The 18,597-nt window shown below is 40.9% G+C and overlaps 1 protein-coding gene across 5 annotated transcripts in view; it reads left to right on the top strand.

Annotated features, from left to right (window-relative positions):
- LOC139751618 (low-density lipoprotein receptor-like) overlaps positions 1–18,597 on the top strand; it is a 506,290-nt gene that overhangs the window by 475,327 nt on the left and 12,366 nt on the right. For all 5 annotated transcript variants that reach the window (XM_071667236.1, XM_071667235.1, XM_071667239.1 and 2 more), the window contains exons 15-16: positions 5,684–5,817; positions 6,762–6,953. In XM_071667236.1, the coding sequence (XP_071523337.1) occupies positions 5,684–5,817; positions 6,762–6,953 (326 nt within the window). The remainder of the gene's footprint in view (positions 1–5,683; positions 5,818–6,761; positions 6,954–18,597) is intronic.

Here is an 18,597-nt window from a genome sequence, read left to right as displayed (position 1 = left end):
ATATATATATATATATATATATATATATATATATATATATATATTTAGCCAATTTGCTTCATGGTTAAGCTGTTATGAGTATATGGATATTGTTCTGTAGGACTTGCTTCTGCTCAAAGGGAAATGGGTCATTAGTAGCAGATCTTGCTAAAAGAAAGGATAAAGTTTGCCATCATTTAGCTATCTTCCCTAACACTAGTGTAGATGGAGCACCTTGATCTAAGGTACTGGAAATCTTGCCACTCGTCCGGACACTCCGGAAATGAGTAGATATATCCGGTGTCCAGATGTCATCCTCATTTGGACGCAATTCGTCCTCTTAGCATGTTGGCATGACTTAATGAAGCAGTTGGTGATACGTCTTACAATTACAGTCTTACATAATTGCTTATCGAAAGGCGGTAAAAATACTTTTTCTTTTTTAGTGTTTACCCAAGAATGATAGAAAATCTTGCCTCTGTAATTGAAAGATTTTTAAGTTTCGTTTTCTATTTAATTTTTTAGTTTATCATCCCTGTCAAATATTGATGTTGAACTCTTAGAAACGAAATTTTAGAATGCATGTATCTTTATAGAATTTGTTGTATGGTTATATTGGAAACAACCTACAATGAAGTTGACAAACATAAATTACTTTTCCTACTCCATCGCCCAACCCAGCCGTTTTACATATCTGGCATGTATGAATGAGAAAATACATTTGTTTGAGAACAATGTTGCACCAGTGTATTATGCTGTAATTTCTTTTTATTTTATGGTGGAAATGAATTACCAAGGAAAAGGTGTTTTACGTGTTCTCTAATAAGTATATAAGATCAGAATAAAGCCTTGCTATGTTTTCTATGTTACTTTTTCTCAGAAATTAGAAAAAAATAAATGCACTTCGAAAAAGTCTAGCTTTGCTTTGACTAGGAGGCTAATTTCCATGTGTGGGGGGTGTCTAGATTTACTTTGACCAGGAGGCTAATTTCCTGGGGGGGGGGGGGGGGGGGGCTCTGGATTTACTGAAATGAAAAGTTGGCAGCATCACCTACTGGTAAACGTTAGTGTTAGTGAACCTTTTTATAGACATATTTAAAACATGACCATAGCATAATGTTTGTACAACACAGATTGTAACGATATTAATTCATTCATTTTAGTTGTTTACGCAAAGCTGTGTTGTTTTGTTTTAATACTGAGCTTGGCCACAAGAGGCGCATTATGTTGGTTTGGAACGAGAATACGAGATGAAGAGGATTATCTCTGATTCATCCTGCCTGGTAGTCATGAGCGGACAAGAGGCATAACTGTTGTAACACACGTAATTTCTTGAAATACATGAGTGATATTATTATTATTATTATTATTATTATTATTAATGGAATGTACTCATCTTCAACTTCATTTTTGAATGAGGTCAGCAGTTACATCAATTCACTTCGCATTTTGGTGATGAATATAACCAAAATTAGGAACTGATTGGGGCATGCTGAAGATTATAATCGAATAGTATTTTGCATATTAGGGACGATCATAGAGTGGCTAGCGTTTCCATTTACCACTTAAATGATGCGGTGTTCGAATCCTTGCTGTTGGGCATTATATATATATATATATATATATATATATATATATATATATATATATATATATATATATATATATATATATATATATGTGGGATAGGGGAGAAAGAATACTTCCCACGCATTCCCCGCGTGTCGAAGAAGACGACTAAAGGGGACGGGAGTGGGGGACTAGAAACCCTCCCCTTCTTGTACTTGAACTTTCTAAAAGGGGAAACAGAAGAAGGAGTCATGCGAGGAGTGCTCATCCTCCTTGAAGGCTCAGTTTGGGGTGTCTAGATGTAAGCAAGATGAGAAAATAGGAGAGATACGTAGTATGTTTGAGGAAAATAACCTGGATGTTTTGGCTCTGAGTGAAACAAAGCTCATAGGTAAAGGGGAAGAGTGGTTTGGAAATGTTTTAGGAGTAAAGTCAGGGGTTGGTGAGAGGACAAGAGGAAAGGAAGGAGTAGCACTACTACTGAAGCAGGAGTTGTGGGAGTCTGTGATAGAGTGTAAGAAAGTAAACTCTAGATTGATATGGATAAAACTGAAAGTGGATGGAGAGAGATGGGTGATTATTGGTGCCTATGCACTTGGTCATGAGAAGAAAGATCATGAGATGCACGAGATCGGGTCATAGTGATGGGTGATTTGAATGCAAAGGTGAGTAATGTGGCAGTTCAGGGTATAAATTGGTGTACATGGGGGTGTTCAGTGTTGTAAATGGAAATGGTGAAGAGCTTGTAGACTTGTGCTGAAAAAGGACTGGTGATTGGGAATACATGTTTTAAAAAGAGAGATATACATAAGTATATGTATGTAAGTATGAGAGATGGCCAGAGAGCGTTATTGGATTACGTGTTAATTGATAGGCTCATGAAAGAGACTTTTGGATGTTAACATGCTGATAGGGGCAATTGGAAGGATGTCTGATCATTATCTTGTGGAGGCGAAGATGAAGATTTGTAGAGGTTTTCAGAAAAGAAGAGAGAATGTTGGGGTGAAGCAAGTGGTGAGAGTAAGTGAGCTTGGGAAGGACATTTGTGTGAGGAAGTACTAGGAGAGATTGAGTGCGGAATGGAAAAAGATAAGAGCAAATGCCGTAAGGGGAGTGGGGGAGTAATGGGATGTATTTAGGAAAGCAGTGATGGTTTGTGCAAAAGATGCTTGTGGCATGAGAAAGGTGGGAGGTGGGCAGATTAGAAAGGGTAGTGAGTGGTGGGATGAAGAAGTTAGATTGTTAGTGAAAGAGAAGAGAGAGGTATTTGAACAATTTTTGCAGGGAAATAGTGCAAATGACTTGGAGATGTATAAAAGAAAGAGGCAAAAGGTCAAGAGAAAGATGCAAGAGGTGAAAAAGAGGGCAAATGAGAGTTGGGATGAGAGAGTATCATCAAATTTTAGGGAGAATGAAAAGATGTTTTGGAAGAAGGTTAATAAAGTGCGTAAGACAAGAGAACAAAGTGGAACATCGTTGAATAGGGCAAATGGGGAGGTAATAACAACTTGTGGTGAAGTGAGAGGGAGGTGGAGTGAGTATTTTGAAGGTTTGTTGTATGTGTTTGAGGATAGAGTAGGAGATATAGGGTGTTTTGGTAGAGATGGTGTGCGAAGTGAGAGGGTCAGGGAGAATGACTTGGTAAACAGAGAAGAGGTAATGAAAGCTTTGCAGAAGATGAAAGCGGGCAAGGAGTTGGGTTTGGATGGTATTGCTGTGGAATTAATTGAAAAACGGGGGTGACCGTGTTGTTGACTGGTTGGTGAGGATATTCTCCATGTGCCCAAACCATTTCAAAAACCCTCTTCTGCTCTCTCAACCACGCTCTTTTTATTTCCACACATCTCTCTTACCCTTATGTTACTTACTCGATCTAACCACCTCACACCACACATTGTCCTCAAACATCTCATTTCCAGCACATCCACCCTCCTGCGCACAACTCTATCCATAGCCCACGCCTCGCAACCATACAACATTGTTGGAACCACTATTCCTTCAAACATACCCATTTTTGCTTTCCTAGATAATGTTCTCGACTTCCACACATTCTTCAAGGCTCCCAGGATTTTCGCCCCCTCCCCCACCCTATGATCCACTTCCGCTTCCATGGTTCCATCCGCTGCCAGATCCACTCCCAGATATCTAAAACACTTTACTTCCTCCAGTTTTTCTCCATTCAAACTTACCTCCCAATTGACTTGACCCTCAACCCTACTGTACCTAATAACCTTGCTCTTATTCACATTTACTCTTAACTTTCTTCTTTCACACACTTTACCAAACTCAGTCACCAGCTTCTGCAGTTTCTCACATGAATCAGCCACCAGCGCTGTATCATCAGCGAACAACAACTGACTCACTTCCCAAGCTCTCTCATCCACAACAGACTTCATACTTGCCCCTCTTTCCAAAACTCTTGCATTCACCTCCCTAACAACCCCATCCATAAACAAATTAAACAACCATGGAGACATCACACACCCCTGCCGCAAACCTACATTCACTGAGAACCAATCACTTTCCTCTCTTCCTACACGTACACATGCCTTACATCCTCGATAAAAACTTTTCACTGCTTCTAACAACTTGCCTCCCACACCATATATTCTTAATACCTTCCACAGAACATCTCTATCAACTCTATCATATGCCTTCTCCAGATCCATAAATGCTACATACAAATCCATTTGCTTTTCTAAGTATTTCTCACATACATTCTTCAAAGCAAACACCTGATCCACACATCCTGTACCACTTCTGAAACCACACTGCTCTTCCCCAATCTGATGCTCTGTACATGCTTTCACCCTCTCAATCAATACCCTCCCATATAATTTACCAGGAATACTCAACAAACTTATACCTCTGTAACTTGAGCACTCACTCTTATCCCCTTTGCCTTTGTACAATGGCACTATGCACGCATTCCGCCAATCGTCAGGCACCTCACCATGAGTCATACATACATTAAATAACCTTACCAACCAGTCAACAATACAGTCACCCCCTTTTTTAATAAATTCCACTGCAATACCATCCAAACCTGCTGCCTTGCCGGCTTTCATCTTCCGCAAAGCTTTTACTACCTCTTCTTTGTTTACCAAACCATTTTCCCTAACCCTCTCACTTTGCACACCACCTCGACCAAAACACCCTATATCTGCCACTCTATCATCAAACACATTCAACAAACCTTCAAAATACTCACTCCATCTCCTTCTCACATCACCACTACTTGTTATCATCTCCCCATTTGCGCCTTTCACTGAAGTTCCCATTTGCTCCCTTGTCTTACGCACTTTATTTACCTCCTTCCAGAACATCTTTTTATTCTCCCTAAAATTTAATGATACTCTCTCACCCCAACTCTCATTTGCCCTCTTTTCCACCTCTTGCACCTTTCTCTTGACCTCCTGTCTCTTTCTTTTATACATCTATATATATATATATATATATATATATATATATATATATATATATATATATATATATATATATTATACTCAGAACGTAGGTATTATTATCATTATTATTATTATTATCATTATGTTCAGATCATAGGGTTCCGACCGTTGGTAGGCCCTCAGCTGTATGTCCCAGACACCCTAAATTTTAAGTTTTCCTCGGGCATCTCTCTCTCTCTCTCTCTCTCTCTCTCTCTCTCTCTCTCTCTCTCTCTCTCTCTCTCTCTCCTTAGAGCTTGTGCTTTAAGAGGGGAAGTTTGAAGGGTGGATGAGCCAGTCAAAAGAGACTGCTTGGGGCCTTTTTGACTCTCGCCGCCCTGTAATGAGACCTGCTGAGGTGCTCGTTAGGGTGTGTTAATTGTCATTCTTGATATGAATTTTTCAGCCTGGTGATGGTCATTAACTTCATAAATCATATATCATTGTTCTTTAGTACTACCGCCATAATTCATATCTCATTGCCCTCTAGTAGTAACACCTTTCTAACATCACTTTCAGATATTATACTTGTTAGCAATTTGTAGGTAGCATATATAGTTCCAAAGATACCACTTCTTGCTAGGGAGGAGTGGAGGTGATCATTGTAGCCAGTATGATTTGTGGACATATCCTGGTTGAAAGGCTTAATTTGTGATTTATGGTACTGACTTTAATTTCTGTCTTTCCAGATAAAGTGAGCAGCACCATCGAAACAGACATCAATCAGGCTCCATCTCAGATTGATTTGCCCCCTGATGATGATGGAAATGTGGCAGTGGCAGCTATTTTGGCTGCCCTGGGCGTGCTCTGCATAGCTTCTGCTGTAAGTTTTATCGTGGCAAAACTGCTTTAAGGAGTTATATAGATTTTTTTTTTTTTCTTAGGAAGGCAGGAAGAAGCATACATATAAATTGAGATTCTACTGTTGTCACAGCAAATAAATATACAGGTCCTCTCTATCATAATCAAATACATGCCCATAACTTAACTGGAAATCTTCATGTTTAATGTAATTTTAAGTGCATAAACATTTGTACTGCAGTGACTTTGCATTTTTTTATTTACTCCATTGTTTAATTTGTTAAACATTATAGTATGTGAATTGTTGTAAGCATTTCATAAGGGGAATTTTGATGGTGTTAGTGTGAATTTACCACACTGCTTCAACAGTAGTGATTGAAATAGTGAAGGCATCCTATTTGATTTTGTTTTTCTGAGTTCTTTCTTCGAGAATTTTGTGTGATCTTCAACTCTGACCATCACTTTGGTTCATGATTTTTGAAAATGTCAAGTATCAGAAAAATAGTGATGTATCTTAAAGTAGTTATGGGCTGATGTTGATTACACAACTTTTTTCTAATCCACTGTAATGAAATGATGGATGGAATTAATTTCATCTTGGATGGTATTTGAGGCATCAGAGATCTACACAGTAATTAGCACTGGTATCCTAACTTTAACTTTTACCTATCCCAGCATAAAAGTCAAGAGACCTAAGTAAGTTTGATCACTCAGTAGTGCTTAGTAATTTCCTAATTAAGAATATCGACCTTAACTTCATTTCAGATGTACTGAAGCCAAAAATAAAGTGATGTCTTGTTAAGTTATGGATGTATTTCATTTAGAATGTAGTACAACTATTTTGGAATGTTAAGAATATAGATATCATTAGTTTACTTTTGTTCAAAATTGTTGAACACATTGAAATACTTATAAACTTTACTTCATCAGTTGCAGATATCAGTATATATTACATTTCTCTTTTAGATGGCATACATGATCTATCGTTATTTCCGCAAACGATCAGTACACAGCATGAACTTTGACAACCCAGTTTACAAGAAGACAACAACTGAAGATGGCTTCCACCTGGCTGGCCAACAAAGGACAAACTGTGCGAGGGGATCAGGCCAGCCCCAGTACCAGCACCGGCAGTATGGAGTTATGTCACCTGAGGATGTAAGTATATGCATTACAGTATGTTGTTCTAAGAGAAATTAATTTTCCTACATGATGTACTTTTCATTGTAAGAATACGTATGCTGTATTGTATGATCTTGGAGAGCAATTATTAATTGCAATGATCCTTTAGGTTGTCTTCTTCCTTGGTGGAAAAAAATTTGTGAGATTTCAGTTGCCTCAGGGCGATATCTTTTCGATAAGTTGAGATGATCTCGTGTTATGATTTTGAAGGTTTGAATGATTTTGTATATACAGTAACCTTAATCGATAGTTTCACTAGATGCATCTAGTTTGTAAGCAATATCATTACTAGCCATATATGTAGAATTATGGAAACCAGCCCTAATTGCGTATGTAAATTCTGTGACGTAACATAGAAAATCAAATGTTGTATGTTGTCATCAACCATTGCATATACAAGTGCATTGTACAGTTAATGAAGAAAATATCATATAGATGGTGTCATTAGATTGCACTGGCAGATATTTATTCATTTATTTATTTTGCTTTGTTGCTGTCTCCCGCATTAGCGAGGTAGCGCAAGGAAACAGATGAAAGAATGGCCCAGTCTACCCACATACACATGTATATACATTCACGTCCACACAAGCAAATATACATACCTGTACATCTCATCCTATACTTATATATACATAGACAGACATATACATATATACACATGTACATAATTCGTAGTCTGCCTTTATTCATTCCCATCGCCAACCCGCCACACATTAAATAACAACCCCCTCCCCCTTATGTGCGCGAGGTAACGCTAGGAAAAGACAACAAACGCCACATTCGTTTACACTGTCTCTAGCTGTCATGTAATAATGCACCGAAACCACAGCTCTCTTTCCACATCCAGGCCCCACAGAACTTTCCATGGTTTACCCCAGACACTTCACATGCCCTGGTTCAATCCATTGACAGCACGTCGACCCTAGTATACCACATCGTTCCAATTCACTCTATTCCTCGCACACCTTTCACCCTCCTGCACGTTCAGGCCCCAATCTCTCAAAATCTTTTTCACTCCATCTTTCCACCTCCAATTTGGTCTTCCACTTCTCCTCGTTCCCTCCATCTCTGACACATATATCCTCATTGTCAATCTTTTCTCCCTCATTCTCTCCATGGGACCAAACCATTTCAAAACACCTCTGCTGCTCTCTCAGCCACACTCTTTTTATTACTACACATCTCTCTTACCCTATTATTACTTACTCGATCAAACCACCTCACACCACATATTGTCCTCAAACATCTCATTTTCAGCACATCTGCCCTCCTCTGCACAACTTTATCTATAGCCCACGCCTCGCAACCATACAACATTGTTGGAACCACTATTCCTTCAAACATACTCATTTTTGCTTTCCGAGGTAATGTTCTCGACTTCCACACATTCTTCAATGCTCCCAGAACTTTTGCCCCCTCCCCCACCCTATGATTCACTTCTGCTTCCATGGTTCCATCCGCTGCCAAATCCACTCCCAGATATCTAAAACACTTCACTTCCTCCAGTTTTTCTCCATTCAAACTTGCCTTCCAGTTAACTTGTCCCTCAACCCTACTGTACTTAATAACCTTGCTCTTGTTCACATTTACTCTCAGCTTTCTTCTTTCACACACTTTACCAAACTCAGTCACGAGTTTCTGCAGTTTCTCACACGAATCAGCCACCAGCACTGTATCATCAGTGAACAACAACTGACTCACTTCCCAAGCTCTCTCATCCACAACTTGCCTCTCTTTCCAAAACTCTTGCATTCACCTCCCTAACAACCCCATCCATAAACAAATTAAACAATCATGAAGACATCACACACCCCTGCCGCAAACCTACATTCACTGAGAACCAATCACTTTCCTCTCTTCCTACACGTACACATGCCTTACATCCTCGATAAAAACTTTTCACTGCTTCTAACAACTTGCCTCCCACACCATATATTCTTAATACCTTCCACAGAGCATCTCTATCAACTCTATCATATGCCTTCTCCAGATCCATAAATGCTACATACAAATCCATTTGCTTTTCTAAGTATTTCTCACATACATTCTTCAAAGCAAACACCTGATCCACACATCCTCTACCACTTCTGAAACCACACTGCTTTTCCCCAATCTGATGCTCTGTACATGCCTTCACCCTCTCAATAATACCCTCCCATATAATTTCCTAGGAATACTCAACAAACTTATACCTCTGTAATTTGAGCACTCACTCTTATCCCCTTTGCCTTTGTACAATGGCACTATGCAAGCATTCCGCCAATCCTCAGGCACCTCACCATGAGTCATACATACATTAAATAACCTTACCAACCAGTCAACAATACAGTCACCCCCAGTTTTAATAAATTCCAGTGCAATACCATCCAAAACCACCACCTTGCCGACTTTCATCTTCCGCAAAGCTTTTACTACCTCTTCTCTGTTTACCAAATCATTCTCCCTAACCCTCTCACTTTGCATGCCACTTCGACCAAAACACCCTATATCTGCCTCTCTATCATCAAACACATTCAATAAACCTTCAAAATATTCACTCCATCTCCTTCTCACATCACCACTACTTGTTATCACCTCCCCATTAGCCCCCTTCACTGAAGTTCCCATTTGTTCCCTTGTCTTACGCACTTTATTTACCTCCTTCCAAACCATCTTTCTATTCTCCCTAAAATTTAATGATACTCTCTCACCTCATTTGTCCTCTTTTTCATCTCTTGCACCTTTCTCTTGACCTCCTGCCTCTCTCTTTTATACATCTCCCACTCATTTGCATTATTTCCCTGCAAAAATCGTCCAAATGCCTCTCTCTCTTCTCTTTCACTAATAATCTTATTTCTTAATCCCACCTCTCACTACCCTTCCTAATCTGCCCACCTCCCCCGCTTCTCATGCCACAAGCATCTTTTGCGCAAGCCATTACTGCTTCCCTAAATACATCCCATTCCTCCCCCACTCCCCTTATGTCCTTTGTTCTCACCTTTTTCCATTCTGTACTCAGTCTCTCCTGGTACTTCCTCACACAAGTCTCCTTCCCAAGCTCCATTACTCTCACCACTCTCTTCACCCCAACATTCTCTCTTCCTTTCTGAAACCCTCTACAAATCTTCACCTTCGCCTCCACAAGATAATGATCAGACATCCCTCCAGTTGCACCTCTCAGCACATTAACATCCAAAAGTCTCTCTCGTGCGCCTATCAGTTAACACGTAATCCAATAATGCTCTCTGGCCATCTCTCCTACTTACATACGTATACTTATGTATATCTCTCTTTTTAAACCAGGTATTCCCAATCACCTGTCCTTTTTCAGCACATAAATCTACAAGCTCTTCACTTTTCCATTTACAACACTGAACACCCCATGTACACCAATTATTCCCTTAACAGCCACATTACTCACTTTTGCATTCAAATCACCCATCACTCTAACCCGGTCTCGTGCATCAAAACTACTAAGACACTCACTCAGCTGCTCCCAAAACACTTGCCTCTCATGATCTTTCTTCTCATGCCCAGGTGCATATGCACCAATAATCACCCATCTCTCTCTCCATCCACCTTCAGTTTTACCCATATCAATCTAGAGTCTACTTTCTTACACTGTATCACATACTCCCACCACTCCTGTTTCAGGAGTAGTGCTACTCCTTCCCTTGCTCTTGTCCACTCTTTAACCCCTGACTTTACTCCCAAGACATTCCCAAACCACTCTTCCCCTTTACCCTTGAGCTTCGTTTCACTCAGAGCCAAAACATCCAGGTTCCTTTCCTCAAACGTACTACCTATCTCTCCTTTCTTCTCATCTTGGTTACATCCACACACATTTAGACACCCCAATCTGATCCTTCGAGGAGGATGAGCACTCCCTGCGTGACTCCTTCTGTTTCCCCTTTTAGAAAGTTAAAATACAAGGAGGGGAGGGTTTCCAGACCCCCGCTCCTGTCCCCTTTAGTCACCTATTATGACACGTGAGGAATGCGTGGGAAGTATTCTTTCTCCCCTATCCCCAGGGATATATATATATATATATATATATATATATATATATATATATATATATATATATATATATATATATATAAAAGGGGAGGTTGTGGGGGGCTGGAAATCCTCCCCTCTCGATTTTGATTTTCCAAGAAAAGGAACAGAGAAGGGGGCCAAGTGAGGATTTCCCTTAAAGGCTCAGTCCTCTGTTTGTAGCGCTACCTCACTGATGTGGGAAATGGCGAATAGTATGGAAAATATATATTTATATATATGCAAGAGTTTTGGAGGGAGGGGCAAGTATGCATTCTGTTTTGGATGAGAGGGCTTGGGAAGTGAGTCAGTTGTTCGCTGATGATACAGTGCTGGTGGATTATGCGGATGAGAAACTGCAGAAGCTGGTGACTGAGTTTGGTAAAATGTGTGAAGGAAGAAAGCTGAGAGTAAATGTGAATAAGAAGAGCAAGGTTATAAGGTATAGTAGGGTTGAGGGACAAGTCAGTTGGGAGGTAAGTTTGAATGGAGAAAAACTGGAGGAAGTGAAGTGTTTTAGATATCTGGGAGTGGATTTGGTTACGTGGAGAAAATGAGTGAGGAAAGGTTGACCAAGAGGATATATATGTCAAAAGTGGAGGAAACGAGAAGTGGGACACTAAATTAGAGGTGGAAGGATGAAGTGAAAAAGATTTTGAGCGAACGGGGCCTGAACATGCATGAGGGTGAAAGGTGTGCAAGGAATAGAGTGAATTGGAACGATGTGGTATACTGGGGTCGACATGCTGTCAATAGATTTAACAAGGGCATGTGAGGTGTCTGGGGTAAACCATGAAAGTTTTGTGGGGCCTGTATGTGGAAAGGGAGCTGTGGTTTACGTTCATTATACATATCAGCTAGAGGCTGAGTGTGAACGAATGTGGCCTTTGTTGTCTTTTCCTAGCATTACCTCATGCATGTGCAGGGGAGGAGGTGTCATTTCATGTGTGGTGGGATGGGGATGGGAATGGATAAAAGCACCAGGTATGAATTATATACATGTGTGTATATGTATATGACTGTGTATGTATATATATATATTTACGTTGAAATGTATAGGTATGTATATGTGCGTGTGTGGACACGTATGTATATACATGTGTATGTGGGTTGGTTGGACCATGCTCTTGTCTGTTTCCTTGCACTACCTCGCTTACGTAGGAAACAGCGAGTGGTGGGAATATGTGATAGAGTGTAAGAAAGTAAATTCTAGATTGATATGGGTAAAACAGAAAGTGGATGGAGAGAGATGGGTGATTATTGGTGCATATGCACCTGGGCATGAGATGAAAGATCATGAGAGGCAAGTGTTTTGGGAGCAGCTGAATGAGTGTGTTAGTGGTTTTGATGCACAAGACTGGGTTATAGTGATGGGTGATTTGAATGCAAAGGTGAGTAATGTGGCAGTGAGGGAATAATTGGTATACATGGGGTGTTCAGTGTTGTAAATGGAAATGGTGAAGAGCTTGTAGATTTATGTGCTGAAAAAGGACTGGTGATTGGGAATACCTGGTTTAAAAAGCGAGATATACATAAGTATACGTATGTAAGTAGGAGAGATAGCCAGAGAGCGTTATTGGATTACGTGTTAATTGATAGGCGTGCGAAAGAGAGACTTTTGGATGTTAATGTGCTGAGAGGTGCAACTGGAGGGATGTCTGATCATTATCTTGTGGAGGCGAAGGTGAAGATTTGTAGGGGTTTTCAGAAAAGAAGAGAGAATGTTGGGGTGAAGAGAGTGGTGAGAGTAAGTGAGCTTGGGAAGGAGACTTGTGTGAGGAAGTACCAGGAGAGACTGAGTACAGAATGGAAAAAGGTGAGAACAAAGGACATAAGGGGAGTGGGGGAAGAATGGGATGTATTTAGGGAAGCAGTGATGGCTTGCGCAAAAGATGCTTGTGGCATGAGAAGCGTGGGAGGTGGGCAGATTAAAAAGGGTAGTGAGTGGTGGGATGAAGAAGTGAGATTATTAGTGAAAGAGATGAGAGAGTCATTTGGACGATTTTTGCAGGGAAAATATGGAAATGACTGGGAGATGTGTAAAAGAAAGATGCAGGAGGTTGAGAAAGGTGAAAAAGAGGACAAATGAGAGTTGGGGTGAGAGAATATCATTAAATTTTAGGGAGAATAAAAAGATGTTTTGGAAGGAGGTAAATAAAGTGCGTAAGACAAGGGAACAAATGGGAACTTCAGTGAAGGGGGCTAATTGGGAGGTGATAACAAGTAGTGGTGATGTGAGAAGGAGATGGAGTGAGTATTTTGAAGGTTTGTTGAATGTGTTTGATGATAGAGTGGCAGATATAGGGTGTTTTGGTCGAGGTGGTGTGCAGAGTGAGAGGGTTAGGGAGAATGATTTGGTAAACAGAGAAGAGGTAGTAAAAGCTTTGCGGAAAATGAAAGCTGGCAAGGCAGCGGGTTTGGATGGTATTGCAGTGGAATTCATGAAAAAAGGGGGTGACTGTATTGTTGACTGGTTGGTAGGGTTATTTAATGTGTGTATGTCTCATGGTGAGGTGCCTGAGGATTAGTGGAATGCTTACATAGTGCCATTGTACAAAGGCAAAGGGGATAAAAGTGAGTGCTCAAATTACAGAGGTATAAGTTTGTTGAGTATTCCTAGGAAATTATATGGGAGGGTATTAATTGAGAGGGTGAAGGCATGTACAGAGCATCAGATTGGGGAAGAGCAGTGTGGTTTGAGAAGTGGTAGAGGATGTGTGAAGCAGGTGTTTGCTTTGAAGAATGTATGTTAGAAATACTTAGAAAAGCAAATGGATTTGTATGAAGCATTTATGGATCTGGAGAAGGCATATGATAGAGTTGATAGAGGTGCTCTGTGGAAGGTATTAAGAATATACGGTGTGTGCGAGTTAAGTTGTTAGAAGCAGTGAAAAGATTTTATCGAAGATGTAAGGCATGTGTACGTGTAGGAAGAGAGGAAAGTGATTAGTTCTCAGTGAATGTAGGTTTGCGGCAAGGGTGTGTGATGTCTCCATGGTTGTTTATTTTGTTTATGGATGAAGTTATTAGGGAGGTGAATGCAAGAGTTTTAGAAAGAGGGGCAAGTATGCACTCTGTTGTGCATGAGAGAGCTTAGGAAGTGAGTCAGGTGGTGTTTCGCTGATGATACAGCGCTTGTTGCTGATTCGTGTGAGAAACTGGAGAAGCTGGTGACTGAGTTTGGTAAAGTGTGTGAAGGAAGAAAGCTGAGTGTGAATGTGACTAAGAGCAAGGTTATTAGGTACAGTAGGGTTAAGGGACAAGTCAATTGGGAGGTAAGTTTGAATGGAGAAAATCTAGAGGAAGTGCAGTGTTTTAGATATCTGGGAGTGGATTTGGCAGCGGATGGAACCATGGAAGCAGAAGTGAATCATAGAGTGGGGGAGGGGGGCGAAAGTTCTGGGAGCATTGAAGAATATGTGGAAGTCGAGAACATTATCTCGGAAAGCAAAAATGGGTATGTTTGAAGGAATAGTGTTCCAACAATGTTATATGGTTGTGAGGCATGGGCTTTGGATAGAGTTGTGTGGAGGAGGGTGGATGTGCTGGAAATGAGGTGTTTGAGGACATTTGGTGTGAGATGGATTGATCAAGTAAGTAATAATAGGGTAAGAGAGATGTGTGGTAATAAAAAGAGTGTGGTTGAGAGAGCAGAAGAGGGTGTTTTGAAATGATTTGGTCACATGGAGAGAATGAGTGAGGAAAGATTGACCAACAGGATATATGTGTCAGAGGTGGAGGGAACGAGAAGTGGGAGACTCAATTGGAGGTGGAAAGATGGAGTGAAAAAGATTTTGAGAGATTCGGGCCTGAACATGCAGGAGGGTGAAAGGAGTGCAAGGAATAGAGTGAATTGGAACGATGTGGTACACTGGGGTCGATGTGCTGTCAATGGATTGAACCAGGGCATGTGAAGCATCTGGGGTAAACCATGGAAAGTTCTGTGGGGCCTGGATGTGGAAAGGGAGCTGTGGTTTTTGGTGCTTTATTACATGACAGCTAGAGACTTAGTGTGAACGAATGTGGCCTTTGTTGTCTTTTCGTAGCGCTCTCTCACACAGATGAGGGGGGAGGGGGTTGTTATTTCATGTGTGGCGGGGTGGCGATGGGAATGAATAAAGGCAGACAGTATGAATTATGTACATGTGTATATATGTATATGTCTGTGTGCACATATATATATGTATACGTTGAGATGTATAGGTATGTATATTTGCATGTGTGGACTTTTTCTTTTTCTTTCAAACTATTCGCCATTTCCCGCATTAGCGAGGTAGCGTTAAGAACAGAGGACTGGGCCTTGAGGGAATACCCTCACCTGGCCCAATTCTCATTTCCTTCTTTTGGACATGTATGTATATACATGTGTATGTGGGTGGGTTGAGCCGTTTCTTTCGTCTGTTTCCTTGCGCTACCTCTCTAAAGCGGGAGACAGCGACAAATCAAAATAAATAAATGAATATATGAAATCGTTTGGTCACATGGGAGAGAATGAGTGAGAAAAGATTGATCTACAGGAGGTGGAGGGAACGAGGAGAAGTGGGAGACCAAATTGGAGGTGGAAAGATGGAGTGAAAAAGATTTTGAGTGATTGGGGCCTGAACATGCAGGAGGGTGAAAGGCGTGCAAGGAATAGAGTGAATTGGAACGGTATGGTATCCCGGGGTCGATGTGCTGTCAATGGATTGAACCAGGGCATGTGAAGCGTCTGGTGTAAACCATGGAAAGTTCTGTGGGGCCTGGATGTGGAAAGGGAGCTGTGGTTTCGGTGCATTATTACAAGACAGCTAGAGACTGAATGTGAACGAAAGTGGCCTTTGTTGTTTTTTCCTAGCGCTGCCTCACGCACATTTGGGGGAGGGGGTGGTTTTTTCATGTGTGGCGGGGTGGCGATGGGAATGAATAAAGGCAGACAGTATGAATTATGTGCATGTGCATATATGTATATGTCTGTGTGTGTGTATATATATATATATATGTATACATTGAGATGTATAGGTATGTATATTTGTGTGTGTGGACTTGTATGTATATACATGTGTATGTGGGTGGGTTGGGCCATTCTTTCGTCTGTTTCCTTGCGCTACCTCACTAATGCAGGAGACAGCGACAAAGCAAAATAAATTAATAATATAGATAGAATATATATATATATATATATATATATATATATATATATATATATATATATATATATATATATATATATATATATATATATGCCCATACATGCACATATTCATACTTGCTTGCCTTCATCCACTCCTGGTGCTACCTTGCCCCACAGAAAACAGCATCACTACCCCCTGCTTCAACTAGGTAGCGCCAGGAAAACAGACAAAAAAGGCCACTTTCATTCACAGTGTCTCTAGCTCTCATGTGCAATGCACCAAAATCATAGCTCCCTGTCCACATCCAAGCCCTACAGACCTTTCCATGGTTTCACATGCCTTGGTCCAGTCCATTGACAGCACGTCCACTCCATACGTCCACCTCCAATTTGGTCTCCCACTTCTCCTTATTCCCTCCCCCTCTGACACATGTATCCTCTTTGTCAATCTTTCCTTACTTATTCTCTCCATATCTCCAAACCATTAAAACAAACCCTCTTCTGCTGTCTCAACCACACACTTTTTATTTCTACACCTCTCACTTGCCCTTTCATTACTTACTCGATCAAACCACCTCACATCACATTTTGTCTTCATCCAACTCATTTCCAACATATCCATCCTCCTCCATACAACCCTATCAGTAGTCCATGTCTCACAACCATATAACTATGTTGGAATTACTATTCCCTCAAACATGCCCATTTTTGCCCTCCGAGATAATGTTTTCTCCTTCCACATATTCGTCATCACTTCCAGAACCTTCGCCCCCTCCCCCACCCAGTCACTCACTTCTGCTCCCATGGTTCCATTCGCTGCTTATACCACTCTCAGATATCTAAATCACTTCACTTCCTCCAATTTTTCTCCATTCAAACTTATATCCCAATCAACTTGTTCCTCAACCCTACTGAACCTTGCTCTTATTCACATTTACTCTTAACTTTCTCCTTTCACACACTTTTCCAAACTTAGTCACCAACTTATGCAGTTTCTCACTCGAATCAGCCACAAGAGCTTTATCATCGGCAAACAACAAATGACTCGCTTCCCAGGCCCTCTCATCCCAAACAGACTGCATACTCGTCCCCTCTCCAAAACTCTTGCATTTACCTCCTTAACCACCCCCCATCCATAAACATTAAACAGCCATGGAGACATCACACATTCCTACCGCAGACTAACCTTCCTGCGCATACACATGCCTTATATCGTTGGTACAAACTTTTCACTGCTTCTTGTAGCTTACCTCCCACATCATATACTCTTCAGACCCACAGAGGATCTGTAGTAAACCTATTATATTCCTTCTCTAGATCCATAAAAGGTACATACATATTCATACGTTTTTCTAAGTATTTCTCCTTGTATATTCTTCGAAGCAAACATCTGATCCACACATCCTCTACCACTTCTGAAAACACACTTCTCCTCCCCAGTCTGATGCTCTGTACATGCCATCACCCTCGCAATCCATAACATCCCATACAATTTCCCTGGAATACTCTGTAGTTTGAACACTCGCCTTTATCCCCTTTGTCTTTGTACAATGGCACTATGCATGCATTTCACCAATCTTCAGGCACTTCACCATGATCCATACATACGTTGAATATCCTTACCAACCAATCAACAACACAGTCACCCCCTTTCTTAATAAATTTAACAGCAGTACCATCCAAACCAGCCACCTTGCTGGATTTCACCTTCTACAAGGTTCTCATCCCCTCTTCTCTTTTAACCAAACTATTCTCCCTGATCCTCTCACTGCACACCACCCTGCCCAACACACTCTACATCTGCCACTCTATCATCAAACACATTCAGCAACCTTTAGAATACTCACTCCATCTCCTTTTCACTTCATCACCACCTGTTATCACTTCCCCCTTGCCCCCTTCACTGATGTTTCCTTTTGCTCTTTCGTCTTTCACGTGGTATTTACCGGCTTCCAAAACATCTTTTTATTTTCCCTTAAGTTTAATGATACTCTCTCACCCCAACTGTCATTTGCCCTCTTTTTCTACCCTTGCACCTTTCTCTTGACCTCCTGGTGTTTTCTTTTCTTGTCCAAACACCTTTCTTTTCTCTTTCACTTTTCTCTTTAACAACTTTACTTCTTCATCACACCACTCACTACCCTCTCTTATCTGCCCACCTCCCACCTTTCGCATGCCACATGCATGTCTTGCACATGCCATCGCTGCTTCCCTAAATACATTCCATTCCTTTCCCACTCCCCTCACGTCATTTGCTCTCACCTTTTGCCATCAACACTCCATCTTTCCTGGTACTTTCTCACACAAGTTTCCTTTCAAAGCTCACTGAGTGTCACCACTCTCTTCTCCCCAACATTCTCTTCCTTTTTTTTTTTTTTTTAATAACCTGTACAACTCTACACCCTCCTCTCCACAAGATAGTGATTAGACATCCCACCAGCTGCCCCTGTTAGCACATTAACATCCAAAGGTCTCTCTTTTACATACCTGTCA

The sequence above is a fragment of the Panulirus ornatus genome, chromosome 11, assembly GCF_036320965.1.
Source record: "Panulirus ornatus isolate Po-2019 chromosome 11, ASM3632096v1, whole genome shotgun sequence".
NCBI classification, from domain to species: Eukaryota; Metazoa; Arthropoda; class Malacostraca; order Decapoda; family Palinuridae; genus Panulirus; species Panulirus ornatus.
This window is presented reverse-complemented; position numbering and strand designations above follow the sequence as displayed.